This window comes from Mobula birostris, chromosome 3 (assembly GCF_030028105.1).
Source record: "Mobula birostris isolate sMobBir1 chromosome 3, sMobBir1.hap1, whole genome shotgun sequence".
Classification (NCBI taxonomy): domain Eukaryota; kingdom Metazoa; phylum Chordata; class Chondrichthyes; order Myliobatiformes; family Myliobatidae; genus Mobula; species Mobula birostris.
Genome location: NC_092372.1, coordinates 197,338,996 through 197,365,870, shown reverse-complemented (window position 1 = coordinate 197,365,870; position 26,875 = coordinate 197,338,996). Strand labels below are relative to the sequence as shown.

The following is a 26,875-nucleotide window of genomic DNA, read 5'->3' as shown; positions in this document are numbered from 1 at the left end:
TGGAAGGACCTGTCACCACGTAGTTACTTATAAAAAAAAATTACATCATACCGATAAGATGGTCGTCTGGATAGGATTTCTCTTCGTTTTTGGGAGTCAGTTACAACCTCAGCAGAATCTCCAGATTCATCCGTTTCTGCTATTGTAGCTACCTGTGAATAAAAGCATACAAATGAACAATGAAAATGACATAAGTAATACAGCCAAAATTTGGTGGAACCTCAAATCCTGCTCAATGGAAGACTCCTGGTTCACCTAATTCTGAGCAATATTGCTCAACTGGCACTTTCAATTTTATATTAACAAGGCTTAACTGCATGGAAGACTGACAGTATGTAATAATTTTTTTTAAGAACTTTGATATGTACTATGAGATATCAAAATAATCTTGATGAACACTATAGTCCACTAGTTAACTCATTGTGCTTACAATGCTTTTCAGTAAGATTTCTACTTTACTGCACTATTCTCATGTCCCTCAATTTCCAAAACAAATTTGTTGATTCGATTAAGCTGTTGTCCAGCAGAAATTATTCAAATAAACCAAAACTGCCACTGATTTGTGAGTGTGGCATACATTTCTAATTTAAGCATTATGAATACTAAAGTAGAAGGAACTAATTATTCATTGTGGAAAGCAAACAAGCTGAAATTATCTTTAATAAAGAGAATGAAGTGTGATCTGATAGATGATAAAGGCTTTGATAATGGTGAATATGGTCCACTTGATCACTAATAAATGTAGACAATTGAAGATCCAACTACACAGCAGAATGGTAACAAAATGGAACTTGTATATTGCAAACAGTGATAAAGTTAAAAATATAGATGCAATTAAAGAAACCTCAGCTGCACACAGGAGGAGAAAAGAAAGGAGGATGTACTGAGAAAATTGAATGAAGAGGGGCTAGGAGATCTATAAGGAGAGTAAATCCAGGCATGGAGCAGGCAAAATGTTTCAACGGGATCATCTTTGGTTAATAGCAACAATTTTCATTTCACATTAGAAATTAATCAACATCCCCGGTCTATTACAGCTACAATGACCCAAAACAAAATGCCAGGGGTAGCCCACCATGCAATAATCGACTTATTTTGTGTGGGTCCAACATAAGTGCTTAATATTAACAACAGGAATTCTGCAGATGCTGGAAATTCAAGCAACACACATCAAAGTTGCTGGTGAATGCAGCAGGCCAGGCAGCATCTGTAGGAAGAGGTGCAGTCGACGTTTCAGGCCGAGACCCTTCGTCCTGACGAAGGTTTCAGGCCTGAAACGTCAACTGCACCTCTTCCTACAGATGCTGCCTGGCCTGCTGCGTTCACCAGCAACTTTGATGTGTGTTGCCTAATATTAAGTTCAGATTCAAATTATTAAGCAGAAAGTCTCACCTACAAAAAAGCCCAACTCTACCAGTTGTCACGTTTTCAAAAAGCTTTAAAAATACAGAGAAATTAAAAGTTATAAACATTAGAGCAAATTAAACTAAATATAACCTTAAGTTACAGCCTTCTCTTGCAGGCATTCCTCTCCATTCAAATGATGCTCCACCATGTTTAAGGTAGAGATTCTGTAAACACAGTCCACAGATTAAATGGTAGGAATTCATTTCTTCTGCTCTTTGGGGTTCAATGACTCAGGATAACTGGGAAATCACTGAAACTCAACTTCAAAAAACAGCAATGCTGTATTTGATCTTATTTACAAATCTACTGCCAATTCTACACACAAATATTAGCATCTACCATCAAGGTTATGACTTTTGAGTTATATGTTGCAGAGCCAGAGAATAAAATACATATAAAAAATTTGTTTAAGGTGGCTTGTAAAAAAAACAGTAGAATGATAAAATAGAAGTGAAAGTATTCCATCACACTCCTGATATGCCAAATAAATGATGGGAAGGCTTTGTTTAATCAGGTGATGATATATTACGTTTCATCCCACCATTGTTAATAGTATTTACATGTTGCTGATCCCAATAAACTCTTCAATACTAAATGCCAATATTTTGAAAGTGGGTGCAGCAACAAAAGCCATTATACATTCAACAGGAATTCTGCAGATGCTGGAAATTCAAGCAACAGACATCAAAGTTGCTGGTGAACGCAGCAGGCCAGGCAGCATCTGTAGGAAGAGGTGCAGTCGATGTTTCAGGCCGAGACCCTTCGTCAGGACTAACTGAAGGAAGAGTGAGTAAGGGATTTGAAAGTTGGAGGGGGAGGAGGAGATCCAAAATGATAGGAGAAGACAGGAGGGGGAGGGATAGAGCCAAGAGCTGGACAGGTGATAGGCAAAAGGGGATACGAGAGGATCATGGGACAGGAAGTCCAGGAAGAAAGACAAGGGGGGTGGGGGACCCAGAGGATGGGCAAGAGGTATATTCAGAGGGACAGAGGGAGAAAAAGGAGAGTGAGAGAAAGAACGTGTGCATAAAAATGAGTAACAGATGGGGTACGAGGGGGAGGTGGGGCCTTAGCGGAAGTTAGAGAAGTCGATATTCATGCCATCAGGTTGGAGGCTACCCAGACAGAATATAAGGTGTTGTTCCTCTAACCTGAGTGTGGCTTCATCTTTACAGTAGAGGAGGCCGTGGATAGACATGTCAGAATGGGAATGGGATGTGGAATTAAAATGTGTGGCCACTGGGAGATCCTGCTTTCTCTGGCGGACAGAGCGTAGATGTTCAGCAAAGCGGTCTCCCAGTCTGCGTCGGGTCTCGCCAATATATAAAAGGCCACATCGGGAGCACCGGACACAGTATATCACCCCAGTCGACTCACAGGTGAAGTGTTGCCTCACCTGGAAGGACTGTTTGGGGCCCTGAATGGTGGGAAGGGAGGAAGTGTAAGGGCATGTGTAGCACTTGTTCCGCTTACACGGATAAGTGCCAGGAGGGAGATCAGTGGGGAGGGATGGGGGGGGACGAATGGACAAGGGAGTTGTGTAGGGAGCGATCCCTGTGGAATGCAGAGGGGGTGGGGGAGGGAAAGATGTGCTTAGTGGTGGGATCCCGTTGGAGGTGGCGGAAGTTACGGAGAATAATATGTTGGACCCGGAGGCTGGTGGGGTGGTAGGTGAGGACCAGGGAACCCTATTCCTAGTGGGGTGGCGAGAGGATGGAGTGAGAGCAGATGTACGTGAAATGGGGGAGATGCGTTTAAGAGCAGAGTTGATAGTGGAGGAAGGTAAGCCCCTTTCTTTAAAAAAGGAAGACATCTCCCTCGTCCTAGAATGAAAAGCCTCATCCTGAGAGCAGATGTGGCGGAGACGGAGGAATTGCGAGAAGGGGATGGCGTTTCTGCAAGAGACAGGGTGAGAAGAGGAATAGTCCAGATAGCTGTGAGAGTCAGTAGGCTTATAGTAGACATCAGTGGATAAGCTGTCTCCAGAGACAGAGACAGAAAGATCTAGAAAGGGGAGGGAGGTGTCGGAAATGGACCAGGTAAACTTGAGGGCAGGGTGAAAGTTGGAGGCAAAGTTAATAAAGTCAAAGAGTTCTGCATGCGTGCAGGAAGCAGCGCCAATGCAGTCATCGATGTAGCGAAGGAAGAGTGGGGGACAGATACCAGAATAGGCACGGAACATAGATTGTTCCACAAATCTATTATACATTCTCTTGTTGGAGACGTTTGCTATCTGCCACTTGAGTGATACAAGTTATTCTAAAGATTTATTAATCCAATACCATAAATTGCCTTGGTAGTCCTGGACTAATTCATAAGCTGCCTTGGTAGTCCTGGACTAATTCATTGGCATCCAATGCTGTGCAAACATTAGGAAATACCCTTAATTCTTGCTTTACTGTGGATAGAAGTTTATTGATTGAGCAGCTCATTATGTTTAGAATAGAGGACCAGAGGGAGGAGAAAAAAAAATTAGGCATAGGGGACAGCACAACTGAGGAAAAACTGACACTGTTCTCTGCAGCAAAGACAAAGTCACCATTAGAAACTTGGAGAGTAGAGCCAGCTGGTGGCGCAACGACATCGGCGCCAGACCTGGGAGCGGAGGTTCCCGGGTTCGAAACTAGTCGGGTCCGCCCCCAAGTACGCTTTCCATCCATGCCGAGTTGAGTGTCGAGAACACAACTCGACCTCATAAACAAAGGGGAAAATACCTCAAAAAGTGTCTGTGTGAGGAGTGGTGCGCCACACAGTCTCTCTCTCTCTCTCTCTCTCTCTCTCTCTCTCTCTCCGTGCCTTGTAAAAGCCATGAAAAAGACATCACCATGGATGCACGCACGGACACACAGACGCACACGCACAGACTTGCACGCACACAGGCACACGCAAAAGAAAAAAAAACTAAACCTGGGGAGTAAAGAGCATGGATCCACTTGTCCAGGTCCATGTAGACAATTATTACACAGGTAGGACTTTCCTTTTGCAGAAAGATTATGAGCAGCTGAGGGCAAACTTGAAAAAGAAATACAAATGATAATAACCTACATATTTTTACCCAAGTATGTGCAAATTGGCAAATAGGAAATAAAATTAATCAAAGTAAAATTAATGGCTCAATGATTAGTGTGGGAGAAATTGATTGATTCATGGAGCAGTGGAATCAGCAGTGAAAAAAAAATTGATTCATGGAGCAGTGGAATCAGTAGTGGGGAAAGAGAGACTGATCAATTGGAATAAGCTTCATTTGAACTGTGCCGGGACTTGTGTCTTGGCACGTTATTTAACTTGAGTTACAAAATATTCTTTAAATGGTAAAGACAGTTGAGAAGAAAGGGTTCAAAAGAAAGGTAATTTTAATAAAGAGTCAGGGCATGGGATTGTGAAGCAGTAACAAACCATGGCAAGCAGCAGAAAATATGAACAAAATCTGCAGCAGCAATTGTAATGAGGAATACATTTTTAAAAAGTTAAAAGCTAAGGTTTCTCAATTTGAGTTCAGCAGCATTTTCAAAATGATAGAGAAATTCAAGGGACAAGCAGAAACAAATGAATTTGCATTAACAGCTTTTACAGAGACAGAGTGAACAACAATGCAAGCTCAAGATTTCAGAATATTCAACATTCCAAAAGAATGGGCAAAAAGGGAAGGAAATGTTATTAATTAAAGAAGGTGATTATGTGTAGCAAGTAATGGTAAGAATGCAGGAGACCACAAGGTTGGTTGAAATACAAAGCGGGGTTAAAACAAGACAAGAACTAATAGCTCATTGGTCCCCTGCCATGTTGCCTTTTGGTAGGTTACAGAACAAACAGGAAAATATGAAAGCCAAGCAAGAAGAAAACTGAAATTATTCTCAATAGTTTACTGTGCTCATTGCTTAAATGAATCAGTCACGGGTAAACATTTGGAAAATTTTGTTTAATGCAATAAAATAAGAGGTTGCACTTCTGGAAGGTTTCCAATTTATGTCACTTTTTTGTGTTTGGCATTATGATTTTATTACCTCTACTTCCAAACCTTAAGTTTCTTCTGTGTTTCTGGATTGTGTTAAGATTCTTTATTTCACGAACCTCGAGCTTAGTTACATCATCAATCTGAAACAAAGCAGATACTGCTCCAACCCCACCACCTCCTTCCTCCAAACTCTTTACACTAGTACTGGCTTTGTCTTCCTCATCATGCCAAATCCCAGCCTCTTTATCGCTCCAAAGGAAAAAAAGATTCAGCATCCTCAGCTACAATCTTTCCTTTTAAACCACTGTGATTATGCAAAAAAAAACTTAACCAGGATTATGTAAATTTTCCTTTAATTGAAGGTGTCAAGGTCTCCTGGCCTCGTCACTTTGTTCCTTTTCCTTACATGAAATTGAAGATATCGATTCCTGTTAACGTTCACATTGTCTTCATCAGCAAGTGGAGGAAATCATTTCTATTAAATCAGTCAGACAAGCCCCAAACTTTTTAAACTGAAGAACTTACAGCAAATTAGAATATTTCCTTCAATTCTCTGCCCCAAAGAACTGTGGATACTCACTCACTATTTGTGTTGAAGAATGAGACCAATATATATTTGAGCACTGGGGACATGGTAAGTGACCCAATCTAAATGTCCACCAATCACTGAAAATTAGCAGTCATTAAAGACAATTGGTTCAGTGGCCTTACATAGACCATTGGAGGGACACCGTATCTAGAATATTCTAGAAACATGTTCTCCCCATCAAAGAAATACAGTATCAAGTGTAGGAATGCTGCAAAAGTTCACCAGTTCAATTCCTGGGATTTCTGCTTTGTCAGACAAACGATTAAGCAGACTGACAGTATCCTCTTCAAGAACAATGAAACATGTTTCCATTGAAATTCTTATGATTTCATGGAGGAGCATGGAAGGTAGATGTAGAAAGACAAGATGAAAAGACAGTCATTTACTCAGCTGTGGAACCATTTTGAAATTGCAACTGAGGAGAGTTGTCACTGAACAGTTTCAACACAGAGGTGATAGATTTTTAAAATGTAATGGAAAAAAATGGATTACTGCAGGGAAATGATGCTGATATAAAACAGCAACCATGACCTCAGTAAATGGCAGAGGAGGCCCACAGGGCTAAAAGTTAACCTATGTCGAATTCTAATGATCTAACAGCATATTGTCCTTTAAGCTGTTAGTAAATACTTAACACAGCTTTACTTCAAGCTCTGTGGTTGAGACCAGTTTAGAACATGAGCAAGATTTTTTTTTACATTCTAATGTGTAACACAGTTTTAACCCACCAATACATTAAAGAGTGAGGACTGTATTACTTTAAAAAGAATGACATTAACAAGAACCAGGTTCCAAGTTAATCCACAACACAAGCAAAGCATTCCGCCTCTGAGCACAAGCTGCTGTACATGTTATTAATGCGAAAAAAAAATATTTTTTTCAATTTATTGTGATAAAAACCATCCTGAACAGTTTTCTTTTACAAATCCTGCTCATTGGATCTGTCTATTAGTATATGTGCCTGGAATGTGTGCTCTAGCGTGGTGGTGGAGGCAAATTATAGACCAGTGAGCCTTACGTCTGTGGTGGGAAAGCTGTTGGAAAAGATTCTTAGCGATAGGACCTACGGGCATTTAGAGAATCATGGTCTGATCAGGGACAGTCAGCATGGCTTTGTGAAGATCGTGTCTAACAAGCCTGATAGTGTTCTTTGAGGAGGTGACCAGGCGTATAGATGAGGGTAGTGCAGCGGATGTGATCTGTATGGATTTTAGTAAAGCATTTGACAAGGTTCCACACCGTAGGCTTATTCAGAAAGTCAGAAGGCGTGGAATCCAGGGAAGTTTGGCCAGGTGAATTCAGAATTGGCTTGCCTGCAGAAGGCAGAGGGTGGTGGTGGAGGGAGTACATTCAGATTGGAGGATTGTGACTAGTGGTGTCCCACAAGGATCTGTTCTGGGACCTCTACTTTTCGTGATTTTTATTAACGACCTGGATGTGGGGGCAGAGGGGTGGGTTGGCAAGTTTGCAGACGACAAAAAGGTTGGTGGTGTTGTAGATAGTGTAGAGGATTGTCAAAGATTGCAGAGAGAGATTGATAGGATGTAGAAGTGGGCTGAGAAGTGGCAGATGGAGTTCAATCTGGAGAAGTGTGAGGTGGTACACTTTGGAAGGACAAACTCCAAGGCAGAGTACAAAGTAAATGGCAGGATATTTGGTAGTGTGGAGGAACAGAGGGATCTGGGGGTACATGTTCACAGATCCCTGAAAGTTGCCTCACAGGTAGATAGGGTAGTTAAGAAAGCTTATGGGGTGTTAGCTTTCATAAGTCGAGGGATAGAGTTTAAGAGTCGCGATGTAATGATGCCGCTCTATAAAACTCTGGTTAGGCCACACTTGGAGTACTGTGTCCAGTTCTAGTCGCCTCGCTATAGGAAGGATGTGGAAGCATTGGAAAGGGTACAGAGATTTACCAGGATGCTGCCTGGTTTAGAGAGTATGCATTATGATCAGAGATTAAGAAAGCTAGGGCTTTACTCTTTGGAGAGAAGGAGGATGAGAGGAGACGTGATAGAGGTGTACAAGATAATAAGAGGAATAGATAGAGTGGATAGCCAGTGCCTCTTCCCCAGGGCACCACTGCTCAATACAAGAGGACATGGCTTTAAAGTAAGGGGTGGGAAGTTCAAGGGGGATATTAGAGGAAGGTTTTTTACTCAGAGAGTGGTTGGTGCGTGGAATGCACTGCCTGATTCAGTGGTGGAGGCAGATACACTAATGAAGTTTAAGAGACTACTAGACAGGTATATGGAGGAATTTAAGGTGGAGGGTTATATGGGAGGCAGGGTTTGAGGGTTGGCACAACATTGTGGGCTGAAGGGCCTGTAATGTGCTGTACTATTCTATGTTCTATGTTTAGACATGTTTACAGCATTTAAGAGGCTTTTACATAGGCATATAAATGCACAAGGAATGGGAAAATGTGGACATTGTGTAGGCAGAAGGGATTAGTTTAGTTCTGTATATAACTACTGATCTCATTTGTCTGGCAAGATATTATGGATCTTGCACTGTTTTTGGGCTGCACCGTTCTATCACAAAAATTTACAGGAAGTGAGAGATTTTGAACATGTAAGCTTTTTGTCATCATAAACCACATGCAAGACACTCAGATTTTCAATAAATCTAATTATCTTTAGGCACAAAAGATATAAGAAACCAAAAAGATAGATCATAATTCAAGTGGAAACATGCAGAACCCATGGCCCAGATTGCTACAAGAGATGCACTCCATGTGTGATGAGGGTCAATTACATATTTGTTAATACATCATTAAATGGTCACCAATTCCAGAAACAGATTAATTTGCAGTTCATTAATCTCAGTTGGGACAATCTCCTCAGTCAACTTCCAAGCAAGCAAATATGAAAATGATTCCTCCAAATCCACATTCAGGAAGGTTACATTTACCTTATTCAACAGCGAGAAACATATATGGTCAAATCATCAGTGCAAAAAAAAAAACACACAACAGCTTTTTTATTTTTGGAGGTGGGAAATTGACAAAATAACAGTTTTGCCAACCAAATAAAAATTCTTTCTTTCCTTAATACTTTGTCTTGCACATTATTATTGTGCAATATTGGTGAGTTTACTTTATTCTAATTTGTCTTATTAGCGCAGATGTGGTATAAAGCCAGAGCCAACCTGAACAGTTTGTATCTGTGGTGACTGAATCACAGAGGGCTGAGCAGTTTGAATTACTCCTTGGACCTGTACAGTCTGACCAGAAGGCAACTGTACAACAGTTACAGCTGGAGATCCTGATGCAACTTGACTACCAGCCACGGATACCTGCAAGACAAATGAGAATATATATGTAGAATAACTATTCAATAAGAAGTATTCCTTAATAAAAATTACAATTTAAATCATGAACAAAACTAACACTTTAATCTCAAAAATATTTGATCCCTGTTCATTACCTTTTTTAAAAGAATTAAATTTGTACTCTGCAGACAAATTCTTCCTTCATTTTAGTGCCACAATGGTGCAGCAAGTAGAGTCATTTCCTCATAGCAGCAATACTGACTTTAGGAAACATCTGTGTGGAGTTTACACATTGCCTTTGCAACCACATGGATTTCATCTAACTCGCACTCAGTGAGTTCATGGTTAGATGTTTCCATACTGTATCTCTCTATAACTCAATTCCCAACAACAATATAACAGAAACATATTACAATTATAGTATTTTCGTTGTGGAACATAAACTAAGACAGCTAAGCAATAAATTTCAATTGATCAAATAGAGAACTACAGAATAAAAGTTAAATTGATATGCAGAATACTGCAGGATGCAGAAAATGCTGGCAACATTCACCAGGTCAAACAACTTCTGTGAACTGAGAAACAATCTGCATTGAGTTATTGACTTTTCAGAAGTAGTCATTTCAAAGGGTCATAAATACAAAATTCATTTTACCAGTTCACATTAAAAATCTATTATGAACTTCTTTTGAAAAATGGGGGATAAAAAACAAGTCTTTTCCCTTCATAAAGGTCAGTTTTTTTTTTTAAAAGTCAACCAACATTGTTTATAATGCTTCTGTGTCATCCAGGCTTTACAATCAACAGTTAACTTCTTCCTAGACGCAATGCTGGAAAACAAGTTTTAAGCTGAAGGCAGCAAAATATTCTGAAAGGGATTTTTTTTTTTAAAAAAAAAAGGGAAAATTGTTACTTACTTAAAAGGGAAAAAGCAGGCATCAAAAATTGCTGAAAACACTAATTACGGCAGATTGAGTGACCACTTTCAGTCTACAGAGCTCCAAATAACTTCCAATTGCCTGTTATTTGAAAGCTCCATTTCCTGCCACTCTCACCTCTGTTTGGGGTTTCATTGAGGAAGAACTTAATCTTTCATTTAGGCACGTTGTAGCTTTCAGGATTCAATGCTGAATTCCACCATTTCAGGTAACTCACCATCTTTGCATCAAAACTGGTCAATTCTGCTGCAAGAGTACTCATCTGCAACATTAACTCAGTTTTCCTTTTCTCCAGAGACACTGCCTGGTCTCCCAAGCATCCAGAGAATTCACATTTTGATTGCAGATCTCCATAACAGCTCTGACCTGCATTTTGTTATTTTTTTCCCCCCACACATATCTCCACTGATTTTCTCTAACTGCTCGCATCAATCTATCAACCAGATGGCTTGATGTCCAATACATGATCATGGCAACCGTCACTTCCTTCATTCAGAGGTATTCCCATTATCCTATATCCATCCTTTCCCAAACCTCTCTGAAACCTCTCCAACTCTTCTCCCTTTGAGTTCTGATCAAGTCTTTGAAACAAAACTTGAACTCTGATCCTCTTTCCACAGATGCTTCTTGAACTATTGAGTGTTTCCAGCATTTTAATTTTCATTTCAAATGCTCAGCATCTGTATCATTTTGCTTTTCATTGGGGGGGGGGCGCGTGGGAAACACATTCTGACTTGCCACAATCCTTTCAAGGAAATACACGTGCATGCACTGTATGTTTGAGCCTTAGAATTGCTAGAGAATCTCAAATCAGTAAATGTTTGGTTTCTAACCTTATTTATTTCTTAATTAGTGCAAATGAAAAGAGTGGCAACTTTCTTCAATTCAAAACACCTATCAAGAGTTATCTGCATCAAAAATATCTCAAATTCTGTTAACAGTAATTAATCCTGGTGATCTTCAATTGCATTACTTTTTATATATATACACACACACATAAAATATAAAAAGAAGCTGAGAGACAAGGAAGGTTTGACAAGTAAGAAAGAGCCAGGACATCAAGGGACATGGGAAGGCTGCAATATACAAAAATGGGGAGGTGGGGAGTACATAAAAACAGTGAAATACTTGATAAATAATTCAAATTACAATTGCAAACTAAATAGAATATACCCTCAGACCCTTCTTAATTCACAATTACTGCATAACAATACTTGGCCCACAATGTGTGTACTTCTTGTTTTAAAAACAAAATCAATAAAGTTTTGAGGGTGGAAGGTGGCCTTATCCCATTTTGACGCCAAATCCCTAGATTCAATCTTCTTGCATGTTAAATAATTCTTGCAATATTACCTGTGCAATGGTGGGGATCTGTGTCTGGGAATTCTGAGCTTGTAACTGGATAGATTCACTATCTGTCACTGAATCTGTCACACTGCCATCTTGATGAGATTCAACAACTGATTCCATGGTCATTTGCCTGAAAGGGAGTGGGGGAAAACAAAAGACAGAAATAATACTTGATTTACAAATTAAACATATGTGTAAATACTGCACTATGACTTACGTACCTCAGTCCTGCATAATCCATTTGGGGGTCAAAATAACAGCGACAGGAAAATTGATGGGGGGTAAAAAGAGATAACAAAATTACTTTCTGATAAACACAGTTCACTTCAACCTTGCACTGTATTTGCATTCCTTCAAACCGCAAAAATGGGGGCGGGGGGGAAATCAAAGAAATCCCTTTTACCTTCAGAGAGCTTAAGGTAAAAGAACGGTTAGGAGACAGTGATCGTAATATGATCAAACTCACCTGAAGTTTGAGAAAGGGAAGCTAAATTCACATGTATCAGTATTACAGTGGAGTAAAGGGAATTACAGAGGCATGAGAGAGGAGTTGGCTAGAACTGATTGGAAAAGAACACTGGCAGGGATGATGGCAGAGCAGCAACAGGTGGAATTTCTGGAAGCAATTTGCAAGGCACAGGATATATACATCTGAAAGAGGAAGAAATATTCTAAAGGAAAGATGACACAACCATGGCCGACAAGAGAAGTCAAAGCCAACATAAAAGCCAAAGAAACAGCATATAATAGAGCAAAAATTAGTGTGAAGTTAGAGGATTGGGAAGCTTTTAAAAACTAACAGAAGGCAACTCCATTAAGAAGGTAAAGATGGAATATGAAAGTAAGCAAGCCAGTAATATTAAAGAGGATCCCAAGGTTTCTTCGGATACATAAAGTGTAAAAGAGAGGCGATAGTGAATATCAGACCGCTGGAAAACAATGCCAAAGAGTAATGAGGGACAACAAAACGGTGGACGAACTAAGTATTTTGCATCAGTCTTCACTGTGGAAGACACTAGCAGTATGGTGGAAGTTCCAGGTGTCAGGGGTCATGAAGTGTGAAATTACCATAACTAGAGAGAAGGTTCTTGGGAAACTGAAAGGTCTGAAGGTAGATAAGTCACCCAGGGTTCTGAAAGAGGTAACTGAAAAAATTGTGGAGGCTGACCTCAGTGTTCAGGAAGATGCTGGATTATTAAGGATGAGGATTCAGGGTACTTGGAGCAGCATGATAAAATAGGCCATAGTTAGCACGGTTCCCTCAAGGGAAAATCTTCCAACAAACCTGTTGGAATTCTTTGAAGAAATAACAAGCAGGATAGACAAAGAATTTGTTGATGTTGTGTACTTATTTTCAGGAACCCTTTGACAAGGTGCCACATGAGGCTGCTTAACAATCCGTGAACCCATGGTATTACAGGAAAGATTCTAGCCTGGATAAACCACTGGTTGATTCGGCAGGAGGCAAAGAATGGGAATAAAGGGAGCCTTTTCAGGCTGGCTGCGGGTGACAAGTGGTGTTCCACAGGGGTCTGTGTTGGGACCGATACTTTTTACATTATATGTCAGTTATTTGGATGATGGATTTTATAGCTCTGTTGCAAAGTTTGCTGACAATAGGTAGCTTTCTGAAAGTAGAGTGGCTACAGAAGGATTTAGACAGATTAGGAGATTAGGAGAATGGGCAAAGAAATGGCAGATGGAATATAGCACTTGGAAGTGTGTGGTCACACATTTTGGTAGAAGAAATGAAAGGGTTGACTATTTTCTAAATTGAGAGAAAATACAAAACACAGAGGTGCAAAGGGACTTGGGAGTCCTTGTGTAGGATTCCCTAAAGGTCAATTTGCAGGCTGAGTCTGTGGTAAGGAAGGCAAATGTAATATTTGTATTCATTTCAAGAGGACTAGAATATAAAAGCAACGATGTTATGTTGAAACTTTTATCAAACACTGATGAGGCCTCACTTCGAGTATTGAGAGCAGGTTTAGACCCCTTATCTTTAAAAGGATGTGCTGAAACTAGAGAGGTTCATGAAAATGATTCCAGGATTGAATGGTTTTTCATTTGATGAGCATTTGATGGCTCTGGGTCTGTATTCACTAGAATTCAGAAGAATGAGGGGTGACTTCATTGAAACCTATTAAATGTTGAAAGGCCTTGATAAAGTGGATGTGAGTAGAATGTTTCCTATGGTGGGAGAGTCTAAGACCACAGGACACTATCTCAAAACAGAGGGGCATCTCTTTAGAATGGAGATGCAGAGGAATTTCTTTAGTCAGAGACTGGTGAATCTGTGGAACTCTTTGCCACAGGCAGGTGTGGGGGTCAAGTCTTTATGAGTATTTAAGGCAGAGGTTGATAGACTCTTGCTTGGTCAGGGCATGAATGGATATTGGGAGAAGGCAAGAGATTGGGGCTGGGAGGAAAATTTGATCAGCCATGATGAAATGGCTCAGCAGACTCTATGGGCCAAATGGGCTAATTCTGCTCCTACATCTTATGGTCTTCTGAAACAGCTATCGATCTCAGGGGATTACAGGTTTGCACCTCTGGTGGACTGGGTCCTCTCCAGGTCGCAAGACTGGTCAGGAAGATTTTAAGAACCGGCTGCTGCCCATGCAGTGGGTTCTCCCTCTCTGTGTCACTGATGTAGCCCAAGGGAAAGGTAAGCACTGATACAGCTTGGCACCAGTGTTGTCGCAGAGATTGCCAGAGTGAAGTTGTAAACAACATCAAACTGCCTTAGGGACCTCTAAACAACACACACAAAATGCTGGAGGATCTCAGCAGGTCTGGCAGCATCTATGGAAATGAATAAACAGTTGATGTTTCAAACAGAGACCCTTCACCAGGATTGGAAAGGAAAAGGGAAGGTGGTAGAATAAGGTGGGGCCATGGAAGAAGGACAAGCTAGAAGGTGATAGGTGAAACCAAGTGGATGAGGGAGGGAGGCGGGAAGAAGTAAGAAGCTGGGTGATGATAGATGGAAAAGGCAAAGGGCTAGAGAAAATGGAGTCTTATAGGAAAGGAGAGAGGACCATGAAACAATCCAATTATGCATTTTATCCTCTATAAGTTGCAAATGGAACTGAGAAGCCTGTTACATTTGCATATACCAGTACATCCATTATCAGACAAAATCCATGTCCAGGCATGAGAGCACGAATGGAATCAGCATTCAAAAAAAAAGAAAATGTAACATTTTATATATCCATGTATTAATGACAGCTGCCGTGCTGGGAACCTGGTGTGGGTTCCTGCTCTCCCTGCTGGCATTTCTATAATCTGTTGGCACTCCCTCAACTAGCAGTTAATCTTACTGTCATCTGCTTCCATGTGGAGTGAGTCTATGTGCAAAGACTGGTGCTGGACAGACCAAGACGAGCAGTGTTGACATATGGGTCTCCTGATTTTATCCAGGCAGGCACAGTGAGCATGGACATTTCTAGGCAGGTCCCACCCACCCCCCCCCCCCAACTCCCGGTTCGACAAAGCCATCAGCCAAAAAGAGAGTGATGACAACAGCTTACATCACATCCAAGATAATGGTGGTCTGTCAATGGCCAGTGACCAAGTGGAGCAGCAGTTGGCAGTTTTCATCAGCAACCCCCACTCAACATGCCAGTCAGGGCATTCCCAACATCTATATCCCAGCAATGAACTGCTCTTCCTAGTCTGCCAACGCTAGCCCTCAAAGATGCATTGTTTGAGGACTTCATATCACATCAAGTCATTTGGCAATGAGATCACTGTTCCACTGCTTGACAGCACTGTTTACTTTTGCTTCTTGAAAGTTAGTTTTAGATTTAATTATCTTCTCCTGAATCCCATAGATGTTTTATTTAACAATGATTTTCAGTTTTATAAATAATCTTATTTGAATTATTAATTTGCTAATAGGTTATAAATATGTAGTTTTAACCCTTAGTTTGAAAATACATAACTTTATACTACAGTCCACAACTACTGGAAGTTATACTTTCATCAACATTGCTTTAAAACAGGGGTTCCCAACCTTTTTTATGTTATGGACACTTAACATTAACCGAGGATCCACGAACCCCAGGTTGGGAACCTCTGCTTTAAAATGTTATGTTCTAATGAAAATAACTTTTGTTTTCAAATTCTTTATTTATATATTTGCACAACCTGGTGAATATTGGGTGTACATACTAAATCGCAGGACACTTCTAAGGTATGAAACCCAGTCTTGAAATTTACCCTTGTATACAGGTATTATATTTTGCTCTCTCATTCCAAAACCCAATATGCAACAAGCATTTATTTTGGTTTAATGCTCCTTCTGCATCACTTAGTTTGAGCTCATCCCATATTTCCCAAAGAAATTAGCTGATGGACTTTCCAAAGGTAATCTGTCTTTTATGTATACCAAAGTGTCACTGGAAAAGTTTTACAAAATTCACAAGGAAGCCGATTCCACACAACAAAAATGAACTTTCTATCGATTGCATTAGGAATCAATTAAACAAAAAAATTCTTTGCCACCATATTTTCAACTCCAGGATTAAAATAGAATTTTCCAGATGACAGAGGGTAAATGTGGCATGACAATAAGGCTTATCATCCGGAGTCAATCCTTTGCTTCTACTATCTGTTGAGTTAAGTGCCAAGACCAGAATGGCAGGGAGAATTTTTGTGCAACAACCACACACCTGTGAATGGGTCTATGATTTACCTTAAATCCCCATGGAGTATACAGCAAAGAGGCTACTTAAGGTACTGAAGGAATGAAAGCAATGAGCAATTGCAGAGATTCAATAGGGCCTCTTAAAAAGGCATTTGGCCTCAAACTAATTAATGTGCTTAAATAAAAGTTATTATTGCATCAATGTTCCAAACATTTCCATATGCATTGTATTTGTCAAATCAAACTTTAAAAACTCACCCTGTGCTTCCAAAATTGAAGCAGTTTCAATTGATCTCCAACTATTTACTATTTCCACTTTGAATTTCTACAGACTTTTTTTTAAACTCAGCTATGTAGACAGCAATGACATCCTGTCATTTTCGAGCTTCAGATGCATTCGGCTGTTTCCTTTAAAAAAGAAAAAAGTAAAGCAGGGCATTATTCAAGGTGTAAGAGACTTCAGTTACATGGGCAGACTGGATAAGTTATAATTGTCTCCACTAAACAGCATCATCTAAACAGAGGTGCTTAAAAGTGGCTGTGATAGAGGTATTTGATATCAAGAATGGTCACTACATGGAGTGGGTTAAAAAAATTCTAAAGAAGGTAGGAGGATATAGAATCAGAAGTGAAAACACAAATTTAATAATCAAAGAACAAAAACAATGACAGGAGGGAAAACTTTTAAACAAAATAAGTGGCAAGAATCTGGAATGTACTCTGTTACAAGAAATGGAAGCAGATTCGATTACAAGTTCAAAGAACTGGAGAAGGACTTGAAAGGGAGAAACTTAAAAAGGTTGTGGAGAGAGGGAGGAAAGTGAGACTAACTGGATTGTTCTTGCACAGATCCAGCCTGGACTCAACAAGACCAATGGCCTCTTTCTATGCTCTATGTTTGGTGACTTTTGCCAGATTGTAAGAAAATGAGTTACAGAACAATGATTTATTGAAAATTGATTTTTTGAAATGTTGGGGCCCAGTTGATTATAAAGAAACTAATCACACTGTAAAGAACACAAAACAGAGTAAAAACACTCTGGCATTTTAACTTTGTGATCAAATACATCATTGCAAAATCAAAGAGCAATTTCAAAATTCATACATTAAAAATTCAAGATTAAGATGCTGAATTCAACACATTTTTTTTAAAATACTTACAATACTTCATTCCACACCGATATTCAACAGTACCCTAATATAAATGGTAAATTATATTATTTTAGGTAAAATAATATTATTTTAAACTAAATTATTATATAATTTAGGATTCCCTTAAAGTGAACTTGCAGGTTGAGTCTCTTACTCATTTCAAGAGTACAAGAATATAAAGTATGGGTATAAAGAATATATTAAAAAAAAAGATGAGAAGGAATTTCTTCAGCCAAAAAGTGGTGAAACTGTGAAATTGTTCTGGAGACTTGAACAGAAACTTGTTCTGGAGCTGCTCCGGCCTATGGTCAGGCCACACTTAGATCCCCTCCAGTTCGCCTACCAGCCCCGACGAGGAGTTGAGGATGCCATCATCTACCTGCTGAACCGTGTCTACGCCCACCTGGACAAGCCAGTGAGCACTGTGAGGATCATGTTTTTTGACTTCTCCAGTGCATTCAACACCATCCGCCCTGCTCTGCTGGGGGAGAAGCTGACAGCGATGCAGATGGATGCTTTCCTGGTGTCATGGATTCTTGATTACCTGACTGGCAGACCACAGTACGTGGGCTTACAACACTGTGTGTCCGACAGAGTGATCAGCAGCACCGGGACTCCACAGGGGACTATCTTGTCTCCCTTTCTCTTCACCATTTACACCTCGGACTTCAACTACTACACAGAGTCTTGTCATCTTCAGAAGTTTTCAGATGACTCTGCCATAGTTGGATGCATCAGCAAGGGATGTGAGGCGGAGTACTGGGCTACAGTAGGAAACTTTGTCACATGGTGTGAGCAGAATTATCTACAGCTTAATGTGAAAAAAACTAAGGAGCTGGTGGTAGACCTGAGGAGAGCTAAGGTACCGACAACCCCTGTTTCCATCCAGTGGGTCAGTGTGGACATGGTGGAGGATTACAAATAGCTGGGGATACGAATTGACAATAAACTGGACTGGTCAAAGAACACTGAGGCTGTCTACAAGAAGGGTCAGACCAGTCTCTATTTCCTGAAGAGACTGAGGGTCCTTTAACATCTGCCGGACGATGCTGAGGATGTTCTACGAGTCTCTGGTGGCCAGTGCGATCATGTTTGCTGTTGTGTGCTGGGAAAGCAGGCTGAGGGTAGCAGACACCAACAGAATCAACAAACTCATTCGTAAGGCCAGTGATGTTGTGGGGATGGAACTGGAGTCTCTCACAGTGGTGTCTGAAAAGAGGATGCTGGTCCAAGTTGCATGCCATCTTGGACAATGTCTCCCATCCACTACATAATGTTCTGGTTGGGCACAGGTGTACATTCAGCCACGCATTCCACTGAGATGCAACACAGAGCGTCATAGGAGGTCATTCCTGCCTGTGGCCATCAAACTTTACAACTCCTCCCTTGATGGGTCAGACACCCTGAGCCAATAGGACGATCCTGGACTTATTTCCTGGCATAATTTACATATTACTATTTAACTATTTATGGTTTTTTAAACTACTATTTAAATTACTATTTCATGCAACTGCAACGAAAACCAGTTTCCCCCCGGGATCAATAAAGTATGACTATGACTATGAAATTTATTGCCATAGACAGCTGTGGAGGCCAAGTTGCTGGATACATTTAAAGTGGAGGTTGATAAGTACCACATTAGTCAGGACATCAAAGGTTACAGGGAGAAGGCAGGAGAATGTTGAGAGGGATAATGTAGCAGCCATAATGGAATGTCGGAAACAACCTGATGGGCCAAATGGCCTCATTCTGCTTCTGGGTCTTATGGCATGTTTTCATGTTTAACTAATTACACTCAATGAACAAAAAAAATGGTTCTGCAGCCATGACAAAGGCTCAGCTACCATTATAGAAAAACCACATGACAAAAAATAAATCATTTTCACCACAGAAAAGTCAAAAAAAGGAGAAAATCTGCAGATGCTGGAAATCCAAAGCAACACACGCAAAGTACTGGAGGTATTTTGAAGAAAGGTTTTGGCCAGAAACATCGACCGTTTACTCTTTTCCAGAGAAGCTGCCTGGCCTGCTGAGTTCCTCCAGCATTTTATGTGTTGCTTACAGAAAAGAAATAGATAGAATATAAATAATGGCCATTTATGTCAATTAGTTAGGTAAGTGGCAAAATCTAATGCATCCATATTTACCGAAGTATACATTCAGATTTTAGAAATGTTATGAAGAGTTAAAGACAAAGTTGAAAGCCAACCAAGTAATAAACGGAGTATAAAGTGGGTAAATAGGCCATTCACATAACAGGGAGAGAAATAAATTAAGCAACTGTAATTACTAGTAGTCAGCAGATTTGAGGCCTTCACTCACAGAAGGTTAATAATTAGCAAACAAGGCGGCAAATGGCCTATCACCACAATTACAACAGTGAGGACGTCTTGTTTGTAATTTGCTTAGGCAAGGTCAAACGGAAAGTATTGCACACAGATCTGGATTCTGCGCCTGCCTATTACTTGCCTTGAAGGCAGTGAAACAAGGATTCACAATTTACTCCAAAGATGATCAACTGTTCTATAAAGTGAAATCAACTCAGCTGGTTCTTACTGCAAGTTAGTGAATGAATAATGCTCTTTGAAACATACAAGATTCTGCATAAGAATGATAGAGGGAGAAAACCTGTAAAGCTCAGAATTAGTTTGTCCATTTAATACTGAAATAAGAAATATCTTTATTCACAATCTGCAAATCCACATAATTCTTCACTTCGGGATCAGGGTGCTATGCAAACTGTTTCCAACTGAGCAGCACATCTTTGGGTCCTGAAGACTGAAGAAATCTTCAGATAGGTGGGATAGAAAAATAAAGTGCAAACGTTGGCATATTTTGTTACACAATGGAGAAAGCCTGAAGTGTTATATGCCTGCCCATGTTTTTTTACTGTAGCCAGACAAGCTTGAAAACAATTTCCTCTTTTATTCAAATTCCGCCTCAAGTCCCACTTTCTCCATATTCCTGTAGTCTGTGCTAATTACACAACTCCAAGACAAATGCATTCCACTTCTTGCCTTTTGACCATCTAAATAGTTTATTGCTCCATATTTGATGACTGTGTTTTCAGTTGCTAAATCAGTGGCACTATTGTTCCAGTAACTACATATACTTCTTACTACAACTTAGCTTCTATTATGTATTGCAATGTACTGCTGCCACGTAACGTATTTCACGACATATGCCAGTGATATTAAACTTGATTCTGCTTCTGACATAGCTCTGCAATTCCCTACCATGTACCTTTCCCTCTGGACTACTATCAGGTTAAAATTTAGAACAGAGGACATAACAGCACAGTATAAGACCTTCCATCCACAATCTTGGGCCAACCTTTTAACTTTTTCTGAGATCAATCTAACCATTCCCTCCAACATAGCCCTCCATTTTTCCATCATCCATGTGCCTCTCTGAGAGTTTCTTATATGCCCTTAATGTATCTGCCTCTACCACCACCTCTTGCAGGACATTCCATGCACCCACTGCTCTTGGTACAGAATTTACCTCTGACATCTCCCTCACCCTTTCCTCTAATCATATTAAAATTATATCTCTTTGTATTATAGCTATATCTGCTCTGGGAAAAAGTCTCTGGCTATGCACTCTATCCATACCTCTTATCATCTTGTATACCTCTATCAAGTCATCTCTCATCTTTCTTCCCTCCAAAGAGAAAAGCCCTGGCTCACTAAACTTAACTTATAAAACACGCCTTCTAATCCCGGAAGTATCCTGGTAAATCTCCTCTGCACCACCTTCCCAAAAGCTTTTCCATCCTTCCTATAATGAGGCAACCAGAACTGAACACAATATTCCAAGTGTGGTCTAACCAGCGTTTTATAGAGCTGCAACATTACCTTGTAGCTCTTGAACCCAATTCCCTGACTACTCACCATACACCATCTCAACAACCCTATCAACTTGTCTCAAGACCCCAAGATCCCTTTGTTCCTCCACATTGTCCAAGAATCCTGCCATTAAACTTGCTAACCCACCCTTCCACTTCCTTATCTGAGTCACTTATATATATATATATATTTTTTAAAAATCACGAAAAGCAGGATAGATCACAGGAACACCAGCAGTCACTGACTTCCAGGAAGAGTATTCTCTATCTACTACCACCCTCTGCCTTCTATGGGCAAGCCAATTCACCATACATCTTCTCAACAACCCTATCAACTTGTGTGGCAACTTTAAGGGATCTCAAGACCCCAAGATCCCTCTGTTCCTTTATACTGCCCAAGAATCCTCTATCCACACAGACAAATTTCCCTGTACTCTATGGCTCGTGACTTTCTAAATGAGCTTACCAAGTGGAATGTTATCAAACTCCTTACTAAAATCCATAAATGCCACATCCACCGCTCTACCTTCACCAACGTGTTTTGTCATATCCTCAAAGAATTCAATCAGGCTCATGAGGAATGTCTTGCCCCTCGCACAGCTATTTTGACTACCCCTAATCAAACTAGGCTTCTCCAAATTCTCATAATCCTGTCTGTAAGAAACTTCCCCAATAATTTGCCCACGACTGATTAAGACTCATTGGTCTATAATTCCCTGGGTTATCCCTACTCCTTTTCTTGAACAAAGGAATAACATTTGCAGTATTCTAATCATCTGGGACTAATCCTGTGATAGTGAGGAAACAAAGATCATCACCAAAAGCCCAAAAATCTGTTCCCTTGCTTTTTGTAGTAACCTGGGGTATATCCCATCCAGCCCCAGGGACATATCCATACTAATACTTTTCAAAAGTTCTAAGACATCCTCTTTCTTAATATCAACAGTTCAAGCATATCAGAATGTTTTATGAGACCAGTGTGAACTTAAACATCGCTCTCATGGTGAATACTGAAGCAAAGTATTCATTAAATAGCTCCTCTGCCTCCTTCTACCTAGGTCTTCTCATTCTTTCCTCTAGCTTGCCAACTCCATTCTTGCTTCCTAAACCTTCAGTATGATTCCTTCTTCCTCTTGACTAGATGTTACACTTCTCTTGCCAACCATGGTTCCTTCACCCTACCATTTTTTTCCTTACTCAATGGGACAAACTTATCCAGACCCACCCCCATCAACTGCTCCCTGATCAACTTCCACATTTTTGATGTGCGTTCCCCCAGGTACATCTGTTGCCAATTTATTCTCCACAGTTCCTACCTACTAACATTATAATTCCTCCTCCCTCCCCCCATTAAATATTTACCAAAAATATCTGCTCCTATCCCTATCCAAGGCTATAGTAAATGTCAGAGAGTTGTGATCTCTGTCTCCAACTAAGAGATCTGACACCTGACGTGGTTCATTGCCTTGTACCAATACAATATGGCCCCTCCTCTGGTCAGCCTATCTACATATTGAGTCAGGGATCCTTCCTGCCCCATCCAAATCTTTTGTACTCAGGAGATGTCAATCAATATTAGGGAAGTTGAACTCCCCCACAATTTGCTGTTGGTGAAGTCCCCTAATATCATGGGGCCTGAAGTTGATTTTTATTTCTAAAGAACTTCTCTAGCACCTTGGGGCTTTCTGAAGCTTTTAAAATAATCAGATTCAAATTATTGTTAAATTTGTAACATTTCCTTGAATCTTTTCTGCCACAGCAAATATAGTTCTAAATTGAGACTCAATGGGCTGAATGGCATTTCTGTGTCAAAAAAATTCTATCATTCAAATCCTCATAACAGTTATCATCATGCGAAAGAAACGGTAACAAAATTTTCTAATGGCTCAAGTATTTACCAAGAGATAGTCGCACGTGTACAGTATCTGATTGTGGCCTAATACTTATGAATGTATGATTACTCATCTTGACATTCAGCTCTATTCCCACTACCAAATATCTAGGGAACACAACTGACCAGAAGCTTAAAACAACATATCATATAACTACTGTGCTGTACGAGCTGGATATCAGAAGTGAATCATATCCGAACTTTCCAAAACATCAACAAGGAACAAATCAAGACTGTGATGAATATTCTCTTCACTTATCTAAATAAAATAATCTAGCCAATAATATAAAAGTGGATACCAAAAGTTTTTACAAATAATATAAAAAGTAAAAAAAAAAAGAGGTGAGGGTGGATACCAGATCACTGGAAAAAGATGCTGGAGAGGTAGTAATGGGGGAGAAAAAAATGGCAGGCGAACTTAAATCAATCTGGTTAATTAGGCCAACGGTGAATCAGGGCAGTCATTTATTTGGGACAACTCTTAAAACAACGAAAATGGAAACAAGAAAACAGCTGGAATTCCCTTTGTTTATTTGGGACACCATGCCACTTAAATGGGACAGGAGACTGTTGCCTGACTTTCTAACTAGCATCAGTCGCATACATTTGCACTACACTGTGCTTCGAGCAATTGGCTTTTTAAATAACATCAACTCTGTACATTTGTGTTCAAAATACAGTGACATTTGTGGCTGATAGTTGGCGAGAAGCAAGCAGTAAGACAATTCAGAACTGTTTCATTTACTACAATTTCAAACATTCAAGTTTGGATATGTCAGAAACAGCCTGGAGTGAAAATGAAACCATTTCACTACTTCAACAAGTTAAAAAAATTACCAAGAATTTGAAGGTATCAACAGTCATCCTGAATGTTACCTTTGGTCCCAACACTCAGCTCTCACCCCTGGCCTGTCCTAGCATGAGAAGTCAGCTCTGGTGGACTGAGCATATGAGACCTACAATAAGATCTAATGGTGAGGAGAGCAATTCTACAACATAACATAACAAAGGGCATGACAAGACAAAGTAGTTGTCATGGTCACCCACTACGACCAGGTAAGACACCAGTCTACTCATCCCACTAAACCCAGGCATCCAAGCTCGAGGCAGTGGAACAGACCCAGTATAACAGCTTTTCCACTTTATAAACTCTCCTGCTAAGATTTCCTGTCATCATAGGATATGACAAACAACCACCAGTAATCTTGGTAATGTTCCAATTTGTTCTGCATTTCATGTAAATACCCAATATGTTACTCAGTTAAACAATGGACTGTCTATTGTATACTTTGTTTACTATTTCCAAGGAACTTCAGCTAATTGGGGCAGCTTCCTATTGGGCCAAAATGTACTGGTCTCTATGTGTCCCAATTAGCCAGAGTCCACAGAATCAGTCTTCACAGTGGAAAACACTGGCAGCATGCTAGAAATTCAAAGTGCCAGGAGACAGAAGTGAGTGTAATTGCTATTACTATGGAGAAAGGTGCTTGGGAAGCTGAAAGGTCTGAATGTAGAAAAGTCATCTGGACCAGATGGACAACACCCTGAAGTTTTGAAAGAGGTAGCTGAAGAAATCAGAGACATTAGTAATGATCTTTCAAGAACCACTAGATTCTGGAATGGTTCTGGAAAACTGCAAATATCAATCCACTCTAAGAAGGGAGGGAAGCAGTAGAAAGGACATTATGGGCCAGTGGTTGGGAAAATGTTAGAGCTGATTGTTAAGGATGTGGTTTTAGGGTACTTGGAGGCACATAAAATAGGTCAAAGTCAGAGTAGTTTCCTTAAGGGGAAATCTTGCCTGACAAATCTGTTGGAATTCTTTGAGGAAATAACAGGCAAAATAGGCAAAGGAGAGTCAATGGATGTTTTTTATTTGGATTTTCAGAAGGCCTTTGATAAGGTGTCACTCATGAGGCTACTTAACATGAGCTCCTGGTATTACAGAAGACAGATTGGCTGACTGGCTGGAGACAAAGAGTGGGAATAAAAGGGCCTTTTCTGATAGGCTGCCAGTGATTAGGTGTTCCACAAGGGTTAGTATTGGGACCACTTCTTTTCATGTTATAAGTCAACGATCTGGATGACAGAGTTGATGGTTTTGTGGCCAAGTTTACAGATGAGATGAGGATAGGTGTACAAGCATGTAGTATTGAAGAAGGAGGACTTCAACAGATTGGGAAAATGGGCAGAGAAGTGGCAGATGGAATACAATGTCACCAAGTGTATGGTCATGCACTTTGGCAGAAGGAATCAAAGCATAAACTATATTCTAAACAGGGAGAAAGTTCAAAAGTCTGAGGTGTAGAATGACAAGAACCCTTGTGCAAGATTCCCTCCAGGTTGAGTTAATGGTAAGAAGACAACTGTATTCATTTCGAGATGATTAGAATATAAAAGCAAGAATGTAATGCTGAGACTTTGAAGTAATACACCCTTGGAGTATTGTGAACAGTTATAGGCCCCTTACCAAATAAAAGACATGCTAGCATTGGAAGAGGGTCACAAGAATGATTCTGGGAATTAAATGGTTAATGAGGACTGTCTTAAGGCTCTGGGCCTCACTTGCTGGAGTTTGGAAGAATGAAGTATGATCTCGTTGAAATCTATCTGTTGCGTATTTAATATTTGAGTGAGTGTGTATATAAAATACACACATACATGTAGAGAGAGAAAATAAGTATTCTTGTTTGTTTAAAAAATTCAATATGAGCTATATGTACAAATGCAGAAATTGTATGTCATCACGTTACCACGTGATAAAGTCCTCATCTCACTTAAAGTAAACATGAAGTTAGACTCACATTTTGGGCTCCCTTGTTTTCCTTTGAATTAGTTTAATGTTTTTAAATTACAAAACATAACACTATGAATATTAAAAGGTCTAGACATAGTGAATATGTAGAGGATATTTCCCATAGTGGACAAGTCCAGGACCAGAGGGCACAGCCTCAGAATACAGGAGTGTCCATTTAGAACAAAGATGTGGAGGAATTTCTTTTGCTACAGTATGGTAAATCTGTAGAATTCATTGCCACAGACAATGTGAGGGCCAAGAAGTCAATGAGTATATTTAAAGTGGAGGTTGATAGGTTGTTGATTAGTCCGGGCATCAAATAGTTACAGAGAGAAAGCAGGCAAATGGGGTTGAGAGGAATAATGTATCAGTCATGATAGAACAGCGGAGCAAACTCAATGGGCTGAATGACCTAATTCTTCTGTCTTATGGCAGATTTGCATACAGATAAAGCAACACTAAAACTATGACAATAGAGGACAAAAAAAAAATCCATTTTCTTGATAGATCATCCATCACCACCTGATCACTTCTATATCTCCACCACCAATCGACCTTGGATTTACTGTGAAATACATTAATGTGGCATAGTGGCATCAGTGCCGGACTTTGGGATGAAAGGTCCTGAGTTCGAATCCAGCTGGCTCCCCTGCACACTCTCCATCTGTGCTGGGTTACAAGCTGGTGATCTCTTTGGAAACTCACCCAGCAGAAGGCAATGGCAAACCATTGCTGTAACTTGCCTCGTACATGGTTCCCCACTACGTCAGAGGCGTGGAGGGAAATTGTCCACTAACCGGAGAAACTCCAGATACGACGTACTTTTCCTTTTGCGACATTTATCCTTAGCCTGCAAATCCCAAAGCCTGAACCACCACGAAAAACAGCAAGTAGTACATGGAAGACTAGCACCCCAGAATTGTCCTGAAAGTCAGACAATATCCAGACAAAAATATGTATTGCTCTTTCATTCAGTCAAACTTGTCAAGGATTTGGAACATTTCCAATTACCCTTGAAATTTAGATAT

The 26,875-nt window shown here is 40.1% G+C and overlaps 1 protein-coding gene across 4 annotated transcripts in view; it reads right to left on the bottom strand.

Annotated features, from left to right (window-relative positions):
* Nucleotides 1-26,875, bottom strand: part of LOC140195525 (cAMP-responsive element modulator-like) — a 78,162-nt gene that overhangs the window by 35,663 nt on the left and 15,624 nt on the right. For all 4 annotated transcript variants that reach the window (XM_072253990.1, XM_072253989.1, XM_072253991.1 and 1 more), the window contains exons 2-5: nt 16,419-16,568; nt 11,513-11,639; nt 9,099-9,245; nt 52-152 (exon numbers count right to left, since the gene is read on the bottom strand). In XM_072253990.1, coding sequence (XP_072110091.1) covers nt 52-152; nt 9,099-9,245; nt 11,513-11,635 — 371 coding nt within the window. In that variant the 5' untranslated portion in view covers nt 11,636-11,639; nt 16,419-16,568. The remainder of the gene's footprint in view (nt 1-51; nt 153-9,098; nt 9,246-11,512; nt 11,640-16,418; nt 16,569-26,875) is intronic.